We start from the raw sequence: 21373 nt of genomic DNA, 5'->3' as shown, positions 1-21373 counted from the left end.
ATACACAGCTTAGTAAATTTCCCCCTGTAGATCTTTTAATCCGGAACCCACCTAAGAGCCATTCTTATTTTTCAATGGTAATACCAATGTGACCAGACTGAATCTGTGTCATAAATCATTCTATTAGGGGGAAATGTAATAGGATGAGAGATTCAGTAAGCGGCAATCATTTACACTTCAAAATCAAACTGGTTTTGCCGTATAAATGATTGCCGCTTTAAAAAAAAAACCTGGAGCTTTCTTACCAAATCTCTCACTTTCTAAAGCTCCCCATCCTATTGCATTTCACCCTTCATGTTGAGTAGGTTGCTGCATGTCAACGCGCAGTGCACCCTGACTCCACATGTTCTGCTAGTGCCAGGTGACCGTTAGACTTTAGCAGGAAGTGCAGAGTCAGAAGAAGGGACGTGGGAGCAGCAGCAGCACATTGCGTTCCATTTCCCACACCCGGGCTGCTGCGGGTTGTTGTACTTTGTGCCGCCGAAAAGCAGTGCAAGTGCAGGGAAAGTGTCCGGTTCTCCTGCGCGCTGCAGTGATTGGAGCGCACTGTCTGCCCCACACACACCCACATCTGGCTGCCAGTTCCGGGAGGTGGGGAGAGCAGCAGCCGCCCATAAGGTAGTAGTACTTATTACATTGTGCTGAGTTGTCCGTCCCGCAGCCTTCATTCACACTCGTGTGTGGCACCCGTGACCCTACACATTCTTCGCACTCACCGAGTGCACACTGCAGCCTCCAGCATGACAGACCAAGCTCCGTTTGACACCGACGTGCTCACCATGACACGATTCGTGATGGAAGAGGGCATCAAAGCCAAAGGCACCGGGGAGATGACCCAGCTCCTAAATTCCCTGTGCACAGCTATCAAAGCCATCTCCTCTGCTGTGCGGAAGGCTGGGCTTGCCCACCTGTGAGTACCCTGTCTGTCTCTGGCATCTGCTGTTGGCATGCCTACTCCTGTCCCACCATCACACTGGCAGGTGGGGGTGGTAGTAACACACAGTATTTGGGGTCAATCTTATTAGCCGCTATGAATATGTGGGTACAGCTGCCCGAATTTGCAAGTACTTGTTGGCCCGTAGGATAGCATGCAATTTTCAGCAAATTTGTGCTGAGACAAGCCTGTTGAGGGTGCAAGATTGGGTGCAGTGTGTTTCAGCGCCACTGGAACGGCATTTTGCACCCTTCGCAATTAATAGGATCACCCCCTAGTACAGGGGTTCCCAATCTTTTTAGAATCACGGCACCCTAGAGTACCACAATTTTTCCACGGCACCCCTAGGCCCAAAAAAATATATATAAAATGAAGTATATTGTGTTTATATGTGATTCTAAGGTTCAGTTATGTGGTAAAGGGCAGGATTTGCTTCTGATTGTACACATATTTATGATTGGCAGCCACCAGCACTGGTTTTGTCCATAAATAATTTGAATGGTCCTGGATGACCAACCCGAGGCACCCCTGCAAGTGTCCCGAGGCACCCCAGGGAGCCGCGGCACACAGTTTGGGAACCACTGCCCTAGTATATATCTGCACCCTATACAGCTGTACTACAATGAGCAATGCACATCGCTAGCCCACTGCAAAGTTTCAGAAGTGGAGTTTTTTAGGGAATGGGTGAAAGCCGGAATGGTCCAGACTGCAGAATGCCAGACTGGTCCATTTCGCCCCAGCAACCTCTGCCATTTGGATTTCTCTGTGCATGTCCCCATGTATGTGACAGTTGTCAGACAGCAAACCGTGCAGGGAGATGCACACAGAGCGCTCCACCATGCAAAGGTGGCTACAGGGAGTAGGCCAGGTCTGTCGTTACGGAGTCCAAACTGTTCCGATTTCACCTAATATTGGGGTTTATTTACTAAGATGGGAAATCTATTGAAGATGGGATGTTTGTATAGGCAACCAATTAGAATCTATTTATTTAGCACCTAGAAGATAATAGAATCTGTTTGGTTGCCCATAGCAACATCCCATCATTAACAGAACTCCCATCTTTAAATAAACCCAAATGAGTGATATTCTTGTTATCACTGGTTGCTCATCTTAAATGCTTCTCCACCAATAAGCTCCTTCATTTATCAAGCACATGATAGGAGCTGATTGGTTGGAGCACCATTTAAATTAGTAACGAGTGTTCTTCAAGTTGGTTATAGCAAATTCTACAGTGATAGTAGACTTTGCCTTGGGGGAACTTGCAGGGTTGCCCAGGATTGATGGTCCATAACCAATTTAAAATTATTTATGATCAATGCAATAGAGAAATTGTGGACAAACCGAAGTGAATACTGTCCATTGCCACATAACTGATTTTAAAGAATGAGATGCACACAATTTACTTAATTTAATAATTAAGAAATTAATTAGAACTTTTGGCGCTAAGGGTGCAGTGAAAAAAATTCTTATTCTCAGGGGTGCTGTGATTCAAAAATGTTTGGGAACCACTGAGTTAAGATGTTAAATTATATATTGACATACTAGGTACATACAATATACTTTGTTAGTTTCATTAGTTTCTCTAAAACTTAAAGTACATTTATACCCCATTCTCACTGTTAGGCAAATTCCCGGGTATAGCATGTCGACCCGTTTTTTTGAGACCAAAATTCTCCGTCCAACGTGAGAAAAGCACAAACTCGCCATAAAACACGGCAAATTTTTTTCATTGAATACTGCCAATATAGCTCTCGATTGGTAAATGTGTACAGCCCCATACACATTAGAACACAGGTTTTCAAACTTGGTCCTCAGGACCCCCACAAAGTGCATGTTTTGCAGGTCTCCTCACAGAATCACAAGTGAAATAATTAGCTCCACCTGCTGATCTTTTAAAATGTGTCAATAATGAATGCATCTGCCGGGTGACCTGGAAAATGTGAATTGTGTGGGGTCCTGAGGACTGAGGGCGGGATGTTATAACATCCGCGGCCCCCCTTCGCCGGACATCGCATTTTTAATAACGGCATATGCTATAACATATGCCGTTATTCATGCAAGGGACAGCTCTTGCGGTAAGAGCTGTCCCTTGCGATGCGGTGCCGGCGCTGGACTTCCGGGTCTGTGACCCGGGAGTCCATCTGCGCATGCGCAGACCCCGGCGCCGGCCGCAGGGCACGCTGGGAGGGATCCGTGACGGATCCCTCAAACAGCGCTGCGGTAAGAAGCCCATAGGCTTCTGCAGGGATTCGCCAGCTTTAGCTGGCGATTCCCTCCGCAGCGCTGACACTGCGGAGGCGCCATATAGCATATAGAAATGCGGTAGAAACCCCGAAAACGGGGTTTTTACCGCATTTCTGCTATATAGCATCCCGCCCAGTGTTTGAGAACCACTGCACTAGAGGATATAGTGAACAATTGCTAAAAAAGGCTTTCTAAGCTATATTGTTCGCTATATCGTCTAATGCAGGCATCTCCAACCTGCGGCCCTCCAGCTGTTGTGAAACTACACATCCCAGCATGCCTTGCCATAGTTTTAGCATGCCCTAATATCAATATGGGATGTGTCTATTGCTATGGCATTGGTACAGTAGTAGACTACTTCTATATGTGGTCAGGATATTTCATTTTCCAGTTGTTGAGCATGACAATTACCAACTTCTTAACCTTCTGTCACAACATTTCCTGTACTGTAACATAGGCTGTTGTAACATAAAGCAATAGTGTGACAGTGCTTGTTCTCCCTATGTGTAACAGCATTTCTAAACACAGAATGCAGCAACAATAGCATGGTATTGGTTGTGCACAGAAACTGGGAATAATGGTTTAAAACATTTATACTGGTTTTCCCTGGAAGCCCAGAGCTATATCCGGCAGCATCAGTCCTACAATAAAGACTGTGCAATACCTGGGCCTTCCTTACTTTAACAAACATAATAAACAAATTTAATGCTGCGTGCCTATTTCAGTTTCTCAGTATGTGATCAAACAGACTATGACAGTGTAACTACCATTGCAGGTATCTGTACACACCAGTTGTCTCTCACCCCACAGAGGACTCCATTCTGAGCAGGGTGTAAAGCGAAAAAGCAAGTTACTCTGCAGCTTGGCAAAACCATGTTGCACTACACTACAATGTGCAGAGTGATTTATGTGTGAGAGGGGTGTGTCTAAACTAAGCTAATTCAGACTTGCCTACCCTCCCGCATTTATTGGGAGGCTCCTGACTTTTACATAAGCCTCCCGCTGCCCCGCAAACCTCCCAAGACCTTTCTGGTTGTGTGGACCCTCACTTAGAATCCGCACGGCGCATGCACACGTCTGGAAATGTCAGAGAGCAGGGCCTGCACGGGGAGGTCACAGCTGGCCACCGCAGTGCCAAGCTGCTCTGCATGCAGGAGAGGAACCTAGACTAGTACTGGGTGGACCAAACAACCCTGCAGTCAGGGCTCTGCTTCCCTGATGCTGCCCCGCCCGTGCATCAGCCCTGGCCCCTGCTCTTCCTGCTCCTGTCACAGTTTCCTTATGGCTGCCTCTCCCGGCCCCACCCATATCTAAAGATATATCGACGCATCATACTAAGCGATCCGCTGACCGCCCGTACAGCTGTGTTGGGAGCCGCCGATGATTGGCAGAGAAGTGGGATGTCACCGCTTTAGTGTGCCTTGAGGACCGAGGTTGGGAATGCCTGACATAAGGCTTTAGGTGCCATTCCAATCACCCCATAGTCACCCTGTTCCATAGGGCACTCCAATGAAAATGTGAGAAACACACAAATACCCAAACACCCCCTCATTTTACAGCTTTAATTAAGGTATGCATAGTGAATGGCCAGCAAAAGATCCTTTTATCCGTTTATGGTTTGTTCCTATCAGTACATTAAAGCATTGCCGTAAATGCTCGATCATGCCTTTGTACTGCCAGGATCTCAGGATGGTTATAAACAGATAAAACTAAAATATTTAAAAAAAGATTTTTTATTATTGAAGGAAAGCATTTTTATTAATTCAAGTGTTGTGACTGTGTAGTAAGATTTAATTACAAGCTTTTAGGACTGCTTTGTCTTATCGCCAAGCATAGCAACTGCTATTCCCACATTCTTGGCTACACAAAGACGTGTTTACTGTCTGAACTTTGACCTAGACTGAGAAGGACATGTGGCAATGTAAATAACAGGTTCATCAAGGTAGTTAGACGTATGTTTATTATCGGGTCCTAGACAGGACGATAATCGTTTGTGATTGCTCCAATAAGAGTTGAACCTATGGGGTCCGCTTTTATGTACATACATTGGATACTTATTTCTTTCAGACACCTCAAAAATGGGTGTTTTGGAGCAATAGCCCTAAAGAAATAATTCATAAATAGGCCCCTTAAATAGAAGAGAACTGGGTACTTGTGAGTTATCCGGGCTGCCGATTTTGTCCTTAAGTTTGGTTAACTTAAGGACACCCGACCGACGCGATGCCCACGATTTAGCCCCAAATCGGGGGCATCGCGTCGGTCGTGGCCGTTATAAGGGGCCGCGACACGATCCCCACGATTTCCCATAGACAGTAATGTTAAAAGACACGATGGACCCGATTTCCCATAGACAGTAATGTTAAAAGACGTGATGGACCCGATTTCCCATAGACAGCAATGTTAAAATAAAATGACAATGTGAAATTGGCCAATATGTTTTTAAAAAAAATGTTTCATGGCCCCCCACCACCGTTAACGCCACCCCGCTATTGACACCAACCCGAAGCGTGGCGAGCGGCGGCGGTACGCGTCCTCCGACCTTTTCATGCCCTACTATCCACTAGGGCGTGGAGTGAGAATAGAATAGTGTGGCGAGCGGACGCGGATACCTGTGAAGGTGTCCGCGTCCCCTCGCGGGGCTCGCTGCGCTCGCCACGCTTCGGGCACGGTGGCTCGCTGCGCTCGCCACACTATTCTATTCTCACTCCACGCCCTAGTGGATAGTAGGGCATGAAAAGGTCGGAGGACTCGTACCGCCGCCCCTCGCGGGCTCACTGCGCTCGCCACGCTTCGGGTTGGCGTCAATAGCGGGGTGGCGTTAACGGTGGTGGGGGGCCATGAAACATTTTTTTTTAAAACATATCCAATGTGAAATGGCCATATTGGCCAATTTCACATTGTCATTTTATTTTAACATTGCTGTCTATGGAAAATCGGGTCCATCGCGTCTTTTAACATTACTGTCTATGGGAAATCGTGTCGGAAATCGGGTCCATCGTGTCTTTTAACATTACTGTCTATGGGAAATCGTGGGCATCGCGTCGCGGCTCCTTATAACGGCCACGACCGACGCGATGCCCACGATTTCGGGCGCGATGAAAAAATCGGCAGCCCGGATAACTCACAAGTACCGAGAACTGTGCAAAATGAATGAGTCCAGTTAATTCATTAGCACCTATTTCTTCCTTAGTGGGGAGATGTATCAAGCCTTGGAGAGATATAAAGAGTCCACAGATGGAGTCGGGCTCATCGATCCTGCTCCCAGTGTACCAGTCGCCATGCAGAGCCGGCGAATGTGGCAATTCCCGGCAATGGACGTGCGCGTGTCCAAGATGCTCGCACGTCAGCTGCCAGATATGGGAGTCTGCCAAGCCAGCACAGCCGATGAGAACGGCTCCACCTGTATGTACTAAGCATTGGAGAGGGATAAAATGAACGGAGGTTAAGTAGCAGCCAATCAAATCCTAACGGTCATGTTTCAGGCAAGAAGTACTACATATTGTAGCTCTCAAAGCTTCTGTCATTTATCAAGCACATTGGGTAGGGGATATGGCGCTACATAAGATCAAACCTAGATTTTGACGGTATGACTACTTAACTTCTTATGTTGACAATGGTATGTTTCTTCTAGTTTTTCTCTCTATATAGATCTTATTCTCGCAGATTTTATGTGGAGAAAAAACAAGGAGAGATGGAGGGATACTTAGTGGAGGGAACTTTTATTCATAAGATACAGTATAACAATATGTCCCTAGTGCTGTAAAGAATAACAATTAAACTTCTCACAATTGGGGGTCAATCAATTCCAGACATGACACCCTTACTTGCATCTCTGCAGCCCAAATCTGCTCTTTCAGTTAAAAGCCGCTCAGTGTGTATGGCCCGGCCGTGAGCGCTCCCACATCATCGTCAGGAAAACCGCTCATCTGCTGGTATTACCAGCAGATGAGCGGCTTTTAGGACGGCTTTGCATAACTCTGCGCTTTGCAAAGTCGTCCTCTCCCTGCTGACAGCGCCAGGCAGCTATAGCGATCATCGCTGTCCATACACGCTGGGCATAGTTGCCCAATGTGTATGGACCTTTTAAAGTGCAAAAGCAGTGCAGGGATAATATCTAATTGGATACCACTAAGGGGGGTATTGAATTACATGAATAAAAAACAGTCAAACTCCTGCAATTTTGATAAAAACATGCATTGCAGTGTTAAGAAATCTCAAATGCAGGTTAGGGGTGGCATGCACCTCCTCCTGGATTTGCATTGCTATGGATCACATACGCTAAGCTGCCGTGAGCAGCTCATCATAGGTGATTCATGCTGAATCAGGCCCATAGACTTTCTTTCATCCTTCTTCCAGTTCATCTCAATGTGGTTTAAGTGTGGACACTGCTAAACCTTCCATGATTCGAAGCCTTCTGCCTTCTCCTCTTCAAATCTAGTTCTGACAATACCAGTAATTTCTTTGGTATTGGCCCACACACACTCTGTTACAGCATAGATACTGCCACTACAGTACAGCACACACATGTAGTCATGGAAGGCATCTGGCTTCTATACACACTTCTACTGGTTCCTACACACTCAGCTGGTGTTTTGATCTTGAACAATTCTTCCTGCTGGTCCCTATCTTTGTATTCACTGACTATCTAAGCCACAGCTCAGCACCAACACGACTATGTTACACATCCGATGCATTGGATTTTTTTCTCTGCTCTTCTAAACACATATAAAAGTCTCCTTTATGGAACCTGTGCAAATTGAGGGTGATCGGCCCTGGTGACACTGTCCAAAATAGAGGATTGAACCCCTGATCTCTCTGTGTAAAGCAGATGGGTGTATCTTAGGCTCTAAATAAAAAATAAGGGTACTCTTTACCTAGAACGGCGCCCGTCGCGGGCATCGCGGGTACATTTATGGCTACCCGCGACGCGACCGACGCGATGCCCGCGATTTTCCCATTGAAAACCATGTTAAACCTGAAAAATCGCGTCGGTCGCGTCGCGGCCGGCCATAAATGTACCCGCGATGCCCGCGACGCGATGCCCGCGATTTCCCATAGGGAACAATGTTAAAAGGCAGATTGACCGCGATTTTACCGTTAAATGCCTCAATGGCCGCGATTTTGACATAGGAAACAATGTTAAATGGGCCACAGAGCCCAAATAGTCCCCCTGAAGTCTTAAATGGCCCCCAAAATTTTTAACGCCACCCCACGATCAACGTGAACCCGAAGCGTGGCGAGCGCAGCGAGCCCCGCGAGGGGCGGCGGTACGCGTCCTACGACCTTTTCATGCCCTACTATCCACGTCGGCGTGGAGTTGAGAATAGAATAGTGTGGCGAGCGCAGCGAGCCACCGAGCCCGAAGCGTGGCGAGCGCAGCGAGCCCCGCGAGGGGACGCGGATACCTTCACAGGTAAACGCGTCCCCTCGCGGGCTTCACAGGTGTCCGTGGCGACGCGGACACCTGTGAAGCCCGCGAAGGGACGCGTTTACCTGTGAAGGTATCCGCGTCCCCTCGCGGGGCTCGCTGCGCTCGCCACGCTTCGGGCTCGGTGGCTCGCTGCGCTCGCCACACTATTCTATTCTCAACTCCACGCCGACGTGGATAGTAGGGCATGAAAAGGTCGTAGGACGCGTACCGCCGCCCCTCGCGGGGCTCGCTGCGCTCGCCACGCTTCGGGTTCACGTTGATCGTGGGGTGGCGTTAAAAATTGTGGGGGCCATTTAACAATTCAGGGGGACTATTAGGGCTCTGTGGCCCATTTAACATTGTTTCCTATGTAAAAATCGCGGGCATTGAGGCATTTAACGCTAAAATCGCGGTCAATCTGCCTTTTTAACATTGTTCCCTATGGGAAAATCGCGGTAATCGCGGGTACCCGATTTTGATGTACCCGCGATTTACCCGCGATTACCGCGATTTTACCCGCGATCCCGCGATTTCAATCGTGGGCGCCGTTCTAGGTAAAGAGTACCAAAATAAGTGTGTACCAAATTCAGGTTATTCTCATTGTTGTATACAGTATGTAGTGCATGTGCCACTGAGCATGTGTATTGTGGGAATCACTGACAGCGGCATCTCACCCCCTCAATGTCATATCAAACCTCCCTCTGAAAAAATATTCACATGCTGTAGGAACTTGTCACTAATAGTATTGAAGCCCCTGTATGTCACCTATTTGGTTGATCTGGCTACACTATTAAGCACAATGGAATCTGCATGGAAATAAATAAAAAAAAATAGACTACATGTTCCAGACCAGTGATGTATGAGTGACAGAAAAACACAAAGTCACTATTCAAATATATTGAATTTGAAATTATCAAAAGGGTTGGGTAAATATCACAATTACCTTTTGAATAGTAAATATGTATTATATAATATTGGTTACCACCTCTCAAAATGATGAGTCATGCTGAGAGCTGTGTGTGTATATGTGCCTCTGTCATGCTGAGAGGTGTGTGTGTGTGTGTGTGTATATGTGCCTCTGTCATGCTGAGAGGTGTGTGTGTGTGTATATGTGCCTCTGTCATGCTGAGAGGTGTGTGTGTATATGTGCCTCTGTCATGCTGAGAGGTGTGTGTATACAGTATGTGCCTCTGTCATGCTGGGAGGTGTTGCTGTGTGTGGCTTAGTCATGCTGAGGTGTGTGTGTGTGTGTGTGTGTGTGGCTCTGTCATGCTGAGGTGTGTGTGCCTCCGAACAGAGCTCAGTCCGGCGCCATGTAGTGACTGTCTGCGTTTCATAGAGGTGAGGAGGGTACTTGTGTAGTTTCACGGCGGCAGGGAAATCGTATGCGATCCGATCGCATACAATGGTACTTTTGTAATTTCACGTTTCCCCTGCCCGCGCATCGCATGCGATTAAGCACATTTAGCATATCCACGCCACCCCGAAGCATGGTGAGCGCAGCGGTACACGTTCTCCCGCCTTGTTCATTCCCCCACTATCCACGCCGGCGCAGAATTGATTTTATAAAGTGAGCCCGAAGCGTATACACATCAAGTAATCTGCTTTGTCAAGTAATGCACATCAAGTAATCCCTTTATAACATCAACTCCGCGCCGACATGGATAGTGAGGGTATGAACAAGTCGGGAGGACGCGTACCACATCCCCTCGCGGGGCTCACACTCACCGTGCTTCGGGGTGCCGTGGATAGAGGGGGTGTGCTAAATGTGCGATGTGATCCGCGGGCAGGGGAAACGTGAAACTACAAAAGTAACATCTCATCGCATGTGATCGCATGCAATTTCCCTGCTGCTGTGAAACTACACAAGTACCGTGAGGAGCATTGTTGGGCTTTTATTGTATAGAATATATCATTTTTTGGTTTTTATAATGAATACTTTGTTTTAGGTATGGAATTGCTGGGACCACTAATGTAACAGGGGACCAGGTGAAGAAGTTGGATATCCTTTCAAATGACTTGGTTATTAACCTGCTGAAATCCTCATTTAGTAGCTGTATCTTGGTATCAGAAGAAGACCCACATGCTCTTATTGTGGAACCAGAGAGAAGGGTTTGTATTTGTAAATCACCATTTCACAAGAAAATCTCTTATTGGAATGTTCTTTATGATATGCTAATGAACTTTATGATATGCTTGAACTGTTCAACTGGCCATCAGCGAGCTGCTGCAGACTGGCACGGTCTGATACACTGAACACAATGGGCAGTATTCAATGAGGCCGAATTTGTGCTATTTTCACTTTGGAAGGTGTCAGAAAGTGAATCACCTTATTCAATGTGCACTTTTCACCGTCTGATACTCTCCGCAACTCGCTGTGGTTTTTCAATGTGATTCGCTGTGATTGTATTCAATGAGAAGATGGCGAACTGCTTTCTAAGTGATTTTCGCCGTGTGTCACCATGTAGCAATCGCCATCTTTTCATGGTGAAGTGGAATGTGAACTTTTAAAATAATGTTTTTATTTTTTTTAAATTTGGTGTAAAAAAATCAGGAATTTTATTCTGTGAAGGGGCATGCTATTTTTATTAATGTGCTTACAGCACATGAATATATATTAAATTTAAAAAAATATATATTTTTTACACAAAGCAGCCAGCAGGGGGCCTGGAGCCGCTCATTAGATATTCATGTATTCACTGCTCCCGATCATTACATATGCACGATCGGGAGCAGTGAATACCCGGTCCCCTGCTGGCTCTCCCGGTGGGCAGCTTGAGCCCACCTCCCCCCCCCCCCACATACGTTCTGGGGCAGGCAGGGAGACTTCCACCTCCCTGCCTGGGGGTTCAAATTCGCCATCATGGACAGTGAGCCCCTGCCTCATTGAATAGTGTGTAAGGGAGGTCTGGCAGCGAGGGCTCCAGCCCTCCGTAACACGGTGAATGTGCAGCGAATCCTAAACAGGATTCGCTGCACATCGCGATTAGGGACATTGAATACTGCCCAATGATATGCAGCAGCCAATAAGAATCAGGCTGATTATTTAATGGCTTTCTGTTTTAAGGCCAAGGCTGTTTGTGTTGGCTATCATGTGTGTCAGCGATAGCCAATAAGAATCAGGCTGGTTTTTATTGGCTGACGCTGTCACATGTAAAGCTATAGCTTATTTTGTCAGGCACAAGCATTCCTAGTGTTTATACTAAACATATGGGTGCATTGGGGGGTGTAAAGGTGCTAATTTTAAATTCATAGTGACAATATCACTAATAATACAGTACTTATTTAGTTTCACGGCGGCAGCGTCTCAGTCGCAGCAACGTCTGTGTCCCCTTGCGGGGCTCGCTATGCTCGCCACACTATCTAAAATCAACTCCATGCCAACGTGGATAGTGGGGGTATGAACTATTCATGTTGGCATGGACTTTATTTTAGAAAGTTTGCTGAGTGCCAAACCCGGAAGTAGCGGGCGGCCATGCTGCCGCCGTGAAGCTAAACAAGTACCAATAATACATATAATACATATGACATAATCCAATACATATGACATAATCCTAAAGTTAATACAAAATGTTCTGCATAATGTGAATAATGGGCACTATTATTAGTAGCTGCTGTGCATGGGGACAAGTGTGGCAAATTCTAGTGTCCTGCGCAGGTTTCTGAAAGTTATTTTCTATTTGCTTTATGGTCTTCCACAGAAAAGACTGATGCGTTTACCTCCTAGGCAGTCGCTCTCATTGTGTGCCAGATGTACCATGCATGTGTGTAACAAGCACACTTGCTACTCCCCATGTGGCATACACCCCTCTAGCTACGAGGCATACTCACCAACTACTGTGCATGAGTGCGGCAAAATGCATCCGCTGCTGACTTGCCTGCAACTCTGAATCCGGTCAACAATATTTCCACTGTTTTCGTGATGGTGTGCACGGCATTCTCATAATTAATGTGCACAGTGCTGGCCTACAGTATGTAGACAATGCACAACAAAATTTCAAAATGATTTTGTACTGCATAAATGCATTAGTAATGTATAGTTTTGTGTCGTAACGCAAACACAACAAGTAATATAAAAGTGTTTACTTTAATAGATAATGAGAAATATTTACATTGCCCATTTTGTACACTACCGTCTAATTGTCGCCCAGTTCTAAAAATTGCAATGTAATTGTGTTCACATTAGTCAGTAACCCTTATCATTTTTGGTGTTTGTTTGATCAAGCAAAGATATCTAATGAATAAAATTGTGGCGTAGGCTCTGGGCACAGGAGCTACTGCTCCGTCATCCTGTAGCTCCCAGGTTGGAAAAGAGCCGCACCTTGGCTATGTACAAAGTAAAAGGTAAAAATAAACACGAATACTGTTTGTTTTAGATATACAGGACTATTATTGTTTGGCTTGTGCCTTAGTGCTGTGCCCTGCAGTTCCAGACTGTATAAATAATACAGTACTGTATTTGCAAAACCACGAGAGTGGCATACAAGGTACTGTAGATAAAATACATGCAGATGTAAAAAGATGATAGTGCTTACAATCTTCTGGCTAATTTAAGAGGAGAGACTATGTCCCAGTGTGAGTAGTGGCTAGGGTAAGCTCTAATAAAGTTGTGGTATTCAGAGATAAAGTAAAGATTTAAAGGGTGAAGGAAAGTCTGATCATGTGTGGTTAGAAATTGTGGGCTTGAACTAGGCAGGGATGTCCCCTCTCGCCCCTCATATTTGCGTTAACTATTGAACCTCTAGCTTGCCGAATCAGAACCAATCCAGATATCACAGGAATCCGCATCAAAGACTCTCAATACTCCCTCTCCTTATTTGCGGACGACATTCTCCTCACACTTACCAACCCTCTAATCTCACTCCCGAACCTTTTCCGAGAACTCACAATATTTGGAAACCTCTCAGGGTATAAAATTAATAATTCAAAATCAGAAGCCCTCCCACTACACATCACAGAACACTCTAAAAAACTTCTTCAGACTAACTTCAATTTTAATTGGAGAAAACGCTCCATCAAATATCTAGGGATCCAACTAACTAAATCTTACAGCTCCCCTTATCAAGCCAACTATCCCCCACTCATAAGATCTATCCATAAAGATTTACAAAACTGGCAAACACATTTCCTTTCATGGACCGGCCGCATTGCTGCTGTGAAAATGAATACACTCCCCAAACTACTTTACCTTTTCCAAACCCTTCCAATTCCAATCCCATCGTCCACACTTACTGCACTACAATCCGTTCTCTGTAAATTTATATGGAACAACAAGAAACCCAGAATTCGCCGAGATATCTTATCTAAACGATCCCTAAATGGCGGCCTTGGCCTCCCCATTCTTCAGCGTTATCTAGATGCCACTCGGCTAAGCCAGCTCATAGCATGGCACTCTCCCCCTAAGAGTAAAAGGTGGGTGGACCTGGAAAGCGACTTAGCGGGGATCCCTTCCATCTCATATCTCCCCTGGCTGCCACGTAAGAGCCACCCACAATCCTCCTTTGCATCTCCTACAGTAGATTTGACGCTAAAGTCCTGGGAGAAACTTAGCAAAAAATTCAAACTCAAATCATCCCTCTCACCTCTAACCCCTCTATGGAATAACCCATCGTTCCCTCCGGGACTCAACCCCTCGATGGCCTCCCCCTGGATACGAGCGGGCATCACTAGAATTCACCACATACAGGGGGACTTCGCCCCCAAAACGTTTGACGAACTGCAACAAAAATATAATATCTCGAACACCTTAAACTACCAATATCTACAACTCCGACACTTCACAGCTTCATATCAACCCACACAACCAAGACAGGCTCCCTCCCAACTGGAAAGAATCTGCATATACAGACCAATGGACAGGGGATCTATCTCACAACTTTATCACTCTGTTCTAATAACAGACACTCCTACTTTAGATAATCACGAATGTGAGTGGGAAAAAGATCTGGGCCGACATCTTGAGGAGGAGGAATGGGAATCAATTCGAATCGCTATCTCAAAATGTTCAATTAGCGCATCAATAAAAGAAAACTCCTACAAGGTATATTCCAGGTGGTACCTAGTACCAACTCGCCTTCACCGCATCTACCCCAATTCATCAGACCAATGCTGGAGGAACTGCGGTCAGAGGGGGACATTCTACCACATCTGGTGGTCCTGCCCAATTATAGCACATTACTGGAAGATGGTTCTCGCCCTCCTATCCCAGCTGGTGGACCCTCCCACCCCCATCGAACCCATTAACTTACTATTATGCGCCCCAATTGACCATCTCCCAAAGGAATCAAATAAACTGATCCTACACACGGCCTGCGCAGCTAAACATCAAATAGCTAGCAATTGGAAAAACCCAGATGCCCCTAGCCGACAAGAACTAGTTAATAGAATGTGGTTCATAGCTAAAATGGAATATATCACCAGTTTACAAAATAACACTATTCGAAAATTCCACTCTGTCTGGCTCCCATGGTATACATATCACAACACCCCCCTCCCGGGTCAATCGTAACACTCCCCCTCATATGCACAAAACCTATCTCCTTAGATCTAACTTATTTCTTACTATCCTTGTCTCATTCTATAACTTCTTTCTCCCCGTCGTTGGGTCCCTCCCTCCCCTCCCCTCCCCCCCCCCCATACACCCCTTTAAACTTCACAGTTTACTCCAGCACATACTCCCAGAAGCCAAGTGATAGTGATGATCCAACAATATAAGCCCGTATCGAGCTAAGTTATATAACTCCCCAACCACTACCCTATCTAAGGGGATATCAGAGACCACCATCCAACAACACCAAAGATCTCATTTCACTTTTGAATCATCATTAAAGTCATGTTTTATTATGTCTGATCTACTCGGCTCTTCGCAGTGACTTGTTACACTTAACACTACAACTGTTTGCACAACTATATGACTGTTTTGCTGACTTTGTTATGTAATCCTATTCATTCAATAAAATTTACGATTTAAAAAAAAAAGAAATTGTGGGCTAAATGGCAGTAGCTGCCATGGACAAACTCCGAAATGCCTTTCATTGCAGTGCTTGGTAAATCTGTTTCAAAGCCTCCACAGAACCATAGTGACTGGTTTTACTGAAACGTTCTATGCGTCCTCGGTGTTACATCTTGTACATTTAATAAATATGCCACTGTTATCAGAAAATGTAAATCACACGTTTAAAGTGCCTTGGCCCCCTATCTATAGCAGCAGGAAATACTATAGATGCACATTGCACAAAATCTGACCCATTTCTGCAAACACAGGGGTCGCTGACATTTACACAGTGGAGGAGCAAACTACTTTTACACTGTCATGGGATATATACATTTAATAACATTGTGTCTCAAATGTTAAAAGATAAGAAATAGAAAATAATAGAAGAGAGATTTTGTTAAAACCATAAATTAACTTCTATTTGATATTACTAGGGTAAATACATTGTCTGCTTTGACCCACTGGATGGCTCTTCAAATATTGACTGTCTGGCATCGATCGGCACAATCTTTGCAATCTACAAAAAGGTAAGGCTAGTAGAGGGCTATTGTTCAGGGTGCTGGAAATGTGCAAAAATCCAGGAAAGTGTCACAGATTTGGGCATTAACAGCTGGTAACTCCCAAGTAATTATAGATTCATTTGATTTATTTTTTGACCCATGAACCAGGTGAAAGGGTCCCTGAGTAATGCTTACTTTGTTGCTGATTGCATGGCCTCAGGAGATCAGTTATACCATAGTAATCTACCACGGCTGAATTAATTCCCCCATAGACATTTCTGCGGGTGGCACAGTGCATAGTATAACTTCCTCACAGCAATGGAACCAGAGGTTAAGTTCCACTAACGTATAATCTGTATGGAACTGTATGTTCTCCAAATGTTTGCACTGGTTTTGTCTGGGTGCTCCAGTTTTCTCCTAGACCACAAAGGCATATTGACTGGCTGTTTGGCTTCTGACAAAATGATCCAATCTCTGTAAGGTGCTGTGTAACATGGTAATGCTACAGTATATAATAAAGATAACTAATGTGATCTGGTTACATTTAGTTTCAAATTAGTTATACAGTACCTTATTACGGCCAGAAGGTGGCACTGTGTGCTACAGTGCCTTAGAAAAACCAAGCGATTACAATAAAAATAAATTATTAATTTGTATCCTCATTTAAATATTATTCTACAATGTGTCTATGTGCAGGCATTCCAGCTATGCTTTATTGTCCCTTTTGTTGTATTTCCTTGCTAATACTGGTTGCAAATATATAGTTTAACTAGAAACTTCTATTTTGTGTTCTGTGTTATGAAATGTTCTGTATGATCAAATAAAAACTTATTTCAGACCACTGACGGTGAGCCCAGTGAAAAGGATGCCTTACAGCCAGGACGGAACCTCATTGCAGCAGGTTATGCCTTGTATGGGAGTGCCACAATGCTGGTCCTAGCCACTGAATGTGGTGTGAATTGCTTCATGCTAGACCCTGTAAGTTCTGCTTGACTATATACAGATCATTATTGATTAAAATGGTGTTTCATGTGATGACATATGTTTTTTCCCCCTTCCAGGCTATTGGAGAATTTATCTTGGTCAATAAAAATGTTAAAATTAAGCCCAGGGGCAATATCTACAGTCTTAATGAAGGTTATGCAAAATACTTTGATGCTGCAGTTACCGAGTATCTCCAGAAGAAGAAGTTCCCAGAAGTAAGTGTTATACTGTAGTTACCAACATTTCAAATCCTGTAAGTATCGGGGCCAGGATTGAGCTGGACCACAGGGAACAGGGGAACCACCTCCTGTAAGGATCAGGTTCCATCTGTGCACTAATTATATTAATGTTACATTATACTGCACAGGACTAAGGTGTATTCTCTACAGTGCATTGCTGTTATTCCTCTGCTACATTATCATGTTCTCTCTAGCAGTATTCAGTATATAATTATCCAGAGGCCCAGACCATGCACTTTGTCAGCTGGCCAATCTGTCTCTGAAGATTTGCACCACCCACAAACATGGGCTTATACCATCGCATTCTCCCGGTGAGCCTTCTTGCCCCAGTCCAACACTGTTCGGGGCATTTAGTTACTGAGTAGTTACATCTGCCTCTGTATTGCTAGATGGGTCTACAGTGCCCATTATGGCATGTTCAGCTGAACTAGTTTTTACAACTTAAATATTCTAGTATAGTGCAAAACCAACTATGAGGATTGCATCTTCTACACAGAATATGATGAACTGTATGTTACAGTTGATCAATATTGAGAAACAGGGAGGTTTCCAGGGAGATTGTTACAAATACAAGTGTGAAACTGCACTATCTGTATGTCCTATCACTGGCTTGTGCAATGCCTGGCAGCATGTCATTTCCCCTGTGCCCAAACCTGCTTAAGTCAACTTAAGCAATGTAACAATGCAAAAGGGCCATGGCTAAGTGTGTGCACAGCCAAGTGCTCCTGCTCTGGATGCATACGTAGCCAGTGTGCTACCGAACTGACATGTGGCCTGTTTCTTGAAAAGAACCCCAAAACCGGGAATAAATGAAAGAATACCAGGACAATGGAGGTGATTCTAGTTTGCACAGGGGAGCGAGTTTTAGTGACTGCGCAGGCGCATAAATATTCATGGGCATGTGCAGCCTCTGTGTGCGAGCTGGTATGGCAATTAATTATTCGCGGGCCGCTAGCACACAGCAGTGCGGGCATGGGGCAGTGGGCCATTGTCACGCCCATGGGAACGCCCAGTGTTTCATGGGCGTTTATATGAAAGCAGATGTCAGCTGCCCGCCCACTTCCCGCACAGGGTGCTCACAGATGTAAGACACCAGAGAGGTGTCTTACATCTGCAAGCGTTTGCAAAATGATTTTGCATCCCCGCACGCAAGCTGCGAATGGATGTTTATGCAAAACACCCATTTGCACGTGTGTGTTTGCAATCTGTGTGCGGGCAGACCTTCATGCGGGTGGTGTTTATTTTGCAGCTTTGCGGGTCAACCTGAATGAGGGCCATTGTCTTTTATGTGCAAAGAAATACCTATTTACCTATTAGCACATCACTTATTCATAGCAGTCATACATTGTATTTATGTCCTGTGTCCTGACATGCCTCTTATAGTACTGTGTACTGCTTGTATTATCCAAAGATGTAAAAAGCACACTTAACCTTGATTGAACTTGTACCATAGTGTAAATGTCTGTATATTTTCCAATGTGGGCGGGGTGCTAGGGCAGTCCATTCATGCATGAAAAAGGAGGCATGGCCAGCCAAGGAGGGGGGCTGCCCGCTGACCGCACTATTGGGGGCGGTGTTGGGCTTCCTGTAAGCTTCTCTTGTAAAGTGAATAGAAGCCGACAACAGCAAGGCAGCAGCAGGGGCATGGAGTATTTTGCCTTTTACAAATCGGGCAGGATGCCAAAACAACCTCGTGTGAACACTATAAAAAGTATTACAACATTTTTAATGCTTATATTGAGGTGTGTGTGTGTGTGTTCTACAATAGTTGTATCGCTTGTATATTACAGGATGGCAGCTCACCATATGGAGGAAGATATGTTGGTTCAATGGTGGCTGATGTTCATCGAACATTGGTATATGGAGGTATTTTCCTGTACCCTGCAAACTCAAAGAGCCCAAAAGGAAAGGTAAAAATGATTCTTTGCTGCACTCCTGTATACAAGACCAGACATTAGTAGAAGATACTCATTAATATTTTGGAGAAAAGTAAAGGTGGATTACCATTTTGGAAATCCTAGTATTTTTCCCTTAAAAGTAGCATATACAGTACCTGTTAGAAACACCAAGCAGTGCTTCTGTTATTAACCCTTTGAGTGCCAAGTGAATTCGTTAAAATTGGCAAGAATTTTTTTTATTCATGATAAAGTCCGGTAATGTTTGCCTTTGTATAGGAATACACACATATATGCCTTTTTTCACCCACATTTTTTATTTTAATTCATGTAACAAATGTGAGCGACACTGGCAGTTTTAGTGGCTATTTTGCGCATCTCTCACAGATGTTGGCACTCAAAGGGTTAAGTTATCATTTGGTACATCCATTAAATGTACCCACAGGCAAAACACCTCAGGGCATCTGCTGCAGTCTGGTTCATTGTTTGGAATGCAGTGTGGACATTGCAAACTGCAATTTCCTAGCACTGTAATAGTTGTAAACATGCTGCAAAAGTGAAGTGACTCTAGTCACCCTGACTGAGATCCAGGCATAGCAGGGGGAACACCCTGAGTATAAGGACCACAGGTAATGTTTGATATTAGGGATTATATAGGCCATTGTCTGAGGAGTTATCCTGGAGCATAGGGGCCAGTTGTATAATGTAATTAGGAGAAAGTGAGACCATAGCAATTATCCGTGAATAGGTTGGATTTTGTATATTACAGCACTAAACAGGTATCAAACCCACATATAATACCCATGTATTAACCATCAACTGGTATTACACATTACCTCTAAGGGGGATATTCAATCCCTGGTCCAGACTGTCAGTATGTCCCAACAGTCGGGACCCTGGCCCATTTTCGGTTCTCTCAACTGTTTATCGGCAGGCAGGATTAAATTACCTGCCTGCTGATCATTGAAAAGGGGGCGTGTCTGCAAAAATGGCCGTGGATTGTTGATATCCGACCGTAATCTCGACAATCCATGGCGATTTTCGGCAAAACCGGCTCGACTGCTTTTAAAGGAACGGATCCCCCCCTAACATTGCTAGCACACATAAGTGGAATCACACATGAGAACTAACTCTGGCACTGCACAGTAAAACTAGTAATCGTCCCACACAAGGCTAGAGGTGGTTACCTACAGTACATGAACATTATACCTACCTATTGTCTGGAAGCTTGAGTGACCAGTCATTGCGGTCCACCTTCTTTCTTCTGTAGACTTGTGACTGCAGGCAGGTTGCGCCATCAGAGGATACAAGCCTGTCAAACTGTTACTACCAACATGTCCAGTACCCACTCATTTATCAAATCATATATTTCCTGTGTAGTTATGTTGGCTTCATCTTTCTTGTTCTAGCTGAGGCTGTTGTACGAGTGCAATCCCATGGCATTCGTTATTGAGAAAGCTGGAGGGCTGGCTACAAACGGATTGGAGAACGTGCTGGATATAGTTCCAGATAGCATTCACCAGAGGATGCCCATAGCCCTGGGCTCTCCAGAAGACGTGCAAGAATACATTGCGATTTTCAAGAAACATGCCAAGAAATAAAAGCTGCTGAATTCACTGCTGGCAAAGGAGTCCCAGCAGGAATACATTACACAACTGTTATATGCGTCGCTCAGGAAAACAACCTTCTTACTTTTATAGACAATGTCAGGTGTGGGGAAGAAACATGAATAAATATTTTTCTTAATCCCTGCTTTGATTCTTGCAATACATCACATCAGGCTTTTATAGGGGAATTATTTATAGAATGCAACAAATTAGAAAAGTAATATTAACATAAAAGGAAAAAAAAAACAGATAGATTAAAAGCAGCCAATGCAAAATAGTACCCAGCTTCCTAGTGATTAGTAACCATACAGGCTCCCCCTTCACCTAAGAAAGATGATCCCGATGCATGAAATTACAAAGCGTGCTCATTTCATCATGGGTCCTGCAGAAGACCGGCCTCTGTGTCTTTACTCTGGAGTTCCCCATCATTCATGGAGAAGCTATGAATAGATTATTACGGTATCAGACATTGCCGGCATTTATCAGCCACACAGTTGCCTGAGAGCAGCTGCATTATAGCAGCAGACTTGGGGTCTGACTCGGATGTATCAGGGGCGTAACTATAG

At 44.8% G+C, this 21373-nt stretch overlaps 1 protein-coding gene across 1 annotated transcript; it reads left to right on the top strand.

The window, feature by feature from the left end:
* Positions 1-519: 519 nt before the first annotated feature.
* LOC146079919 (fructose-1,6-bisphosphatase 1-like) lies at positions 520-20946 on the top strand. The gene is made up of 7 exons (XM_083186641.1): positions 520-910; positions 10538-10700; positions 16017-16109; positions 16920-17060; positions 17144-17281; positions 19096-19215; positions 20610-20946. Exons 1-7 carry the CDS (start codon positions 741-743, stop codon positions 20799-20801), a joined length of 1017 nt encoding a protein of 338 aa, XP_083042767.1. The 5' UTR covers positions 520-740; the 3' UTR covers positions 20802-20946.
* The last annotated feature ends 427 nt before the right edge of the window (positions 20947-21373 follow it).

This window comes from Crinia signifera, chromosome 1 (assembly GCF_055691185.1).
Source record: "Crinia signifera chromosome 1, ASM5569118v1, whole genome shotgun sequence".
NCBI classification, from domain to species: Eukaryota; Metazoa; Chordata; class Amphibia; order Anura; family Myobatrachidae; genus Crinia; species Crinia signifera.
The sequence above is the reverse complement of the archived record's forward strand: the minus strand, read 5'-3'. Positions and strand labels throughout refer to the sequence as shown.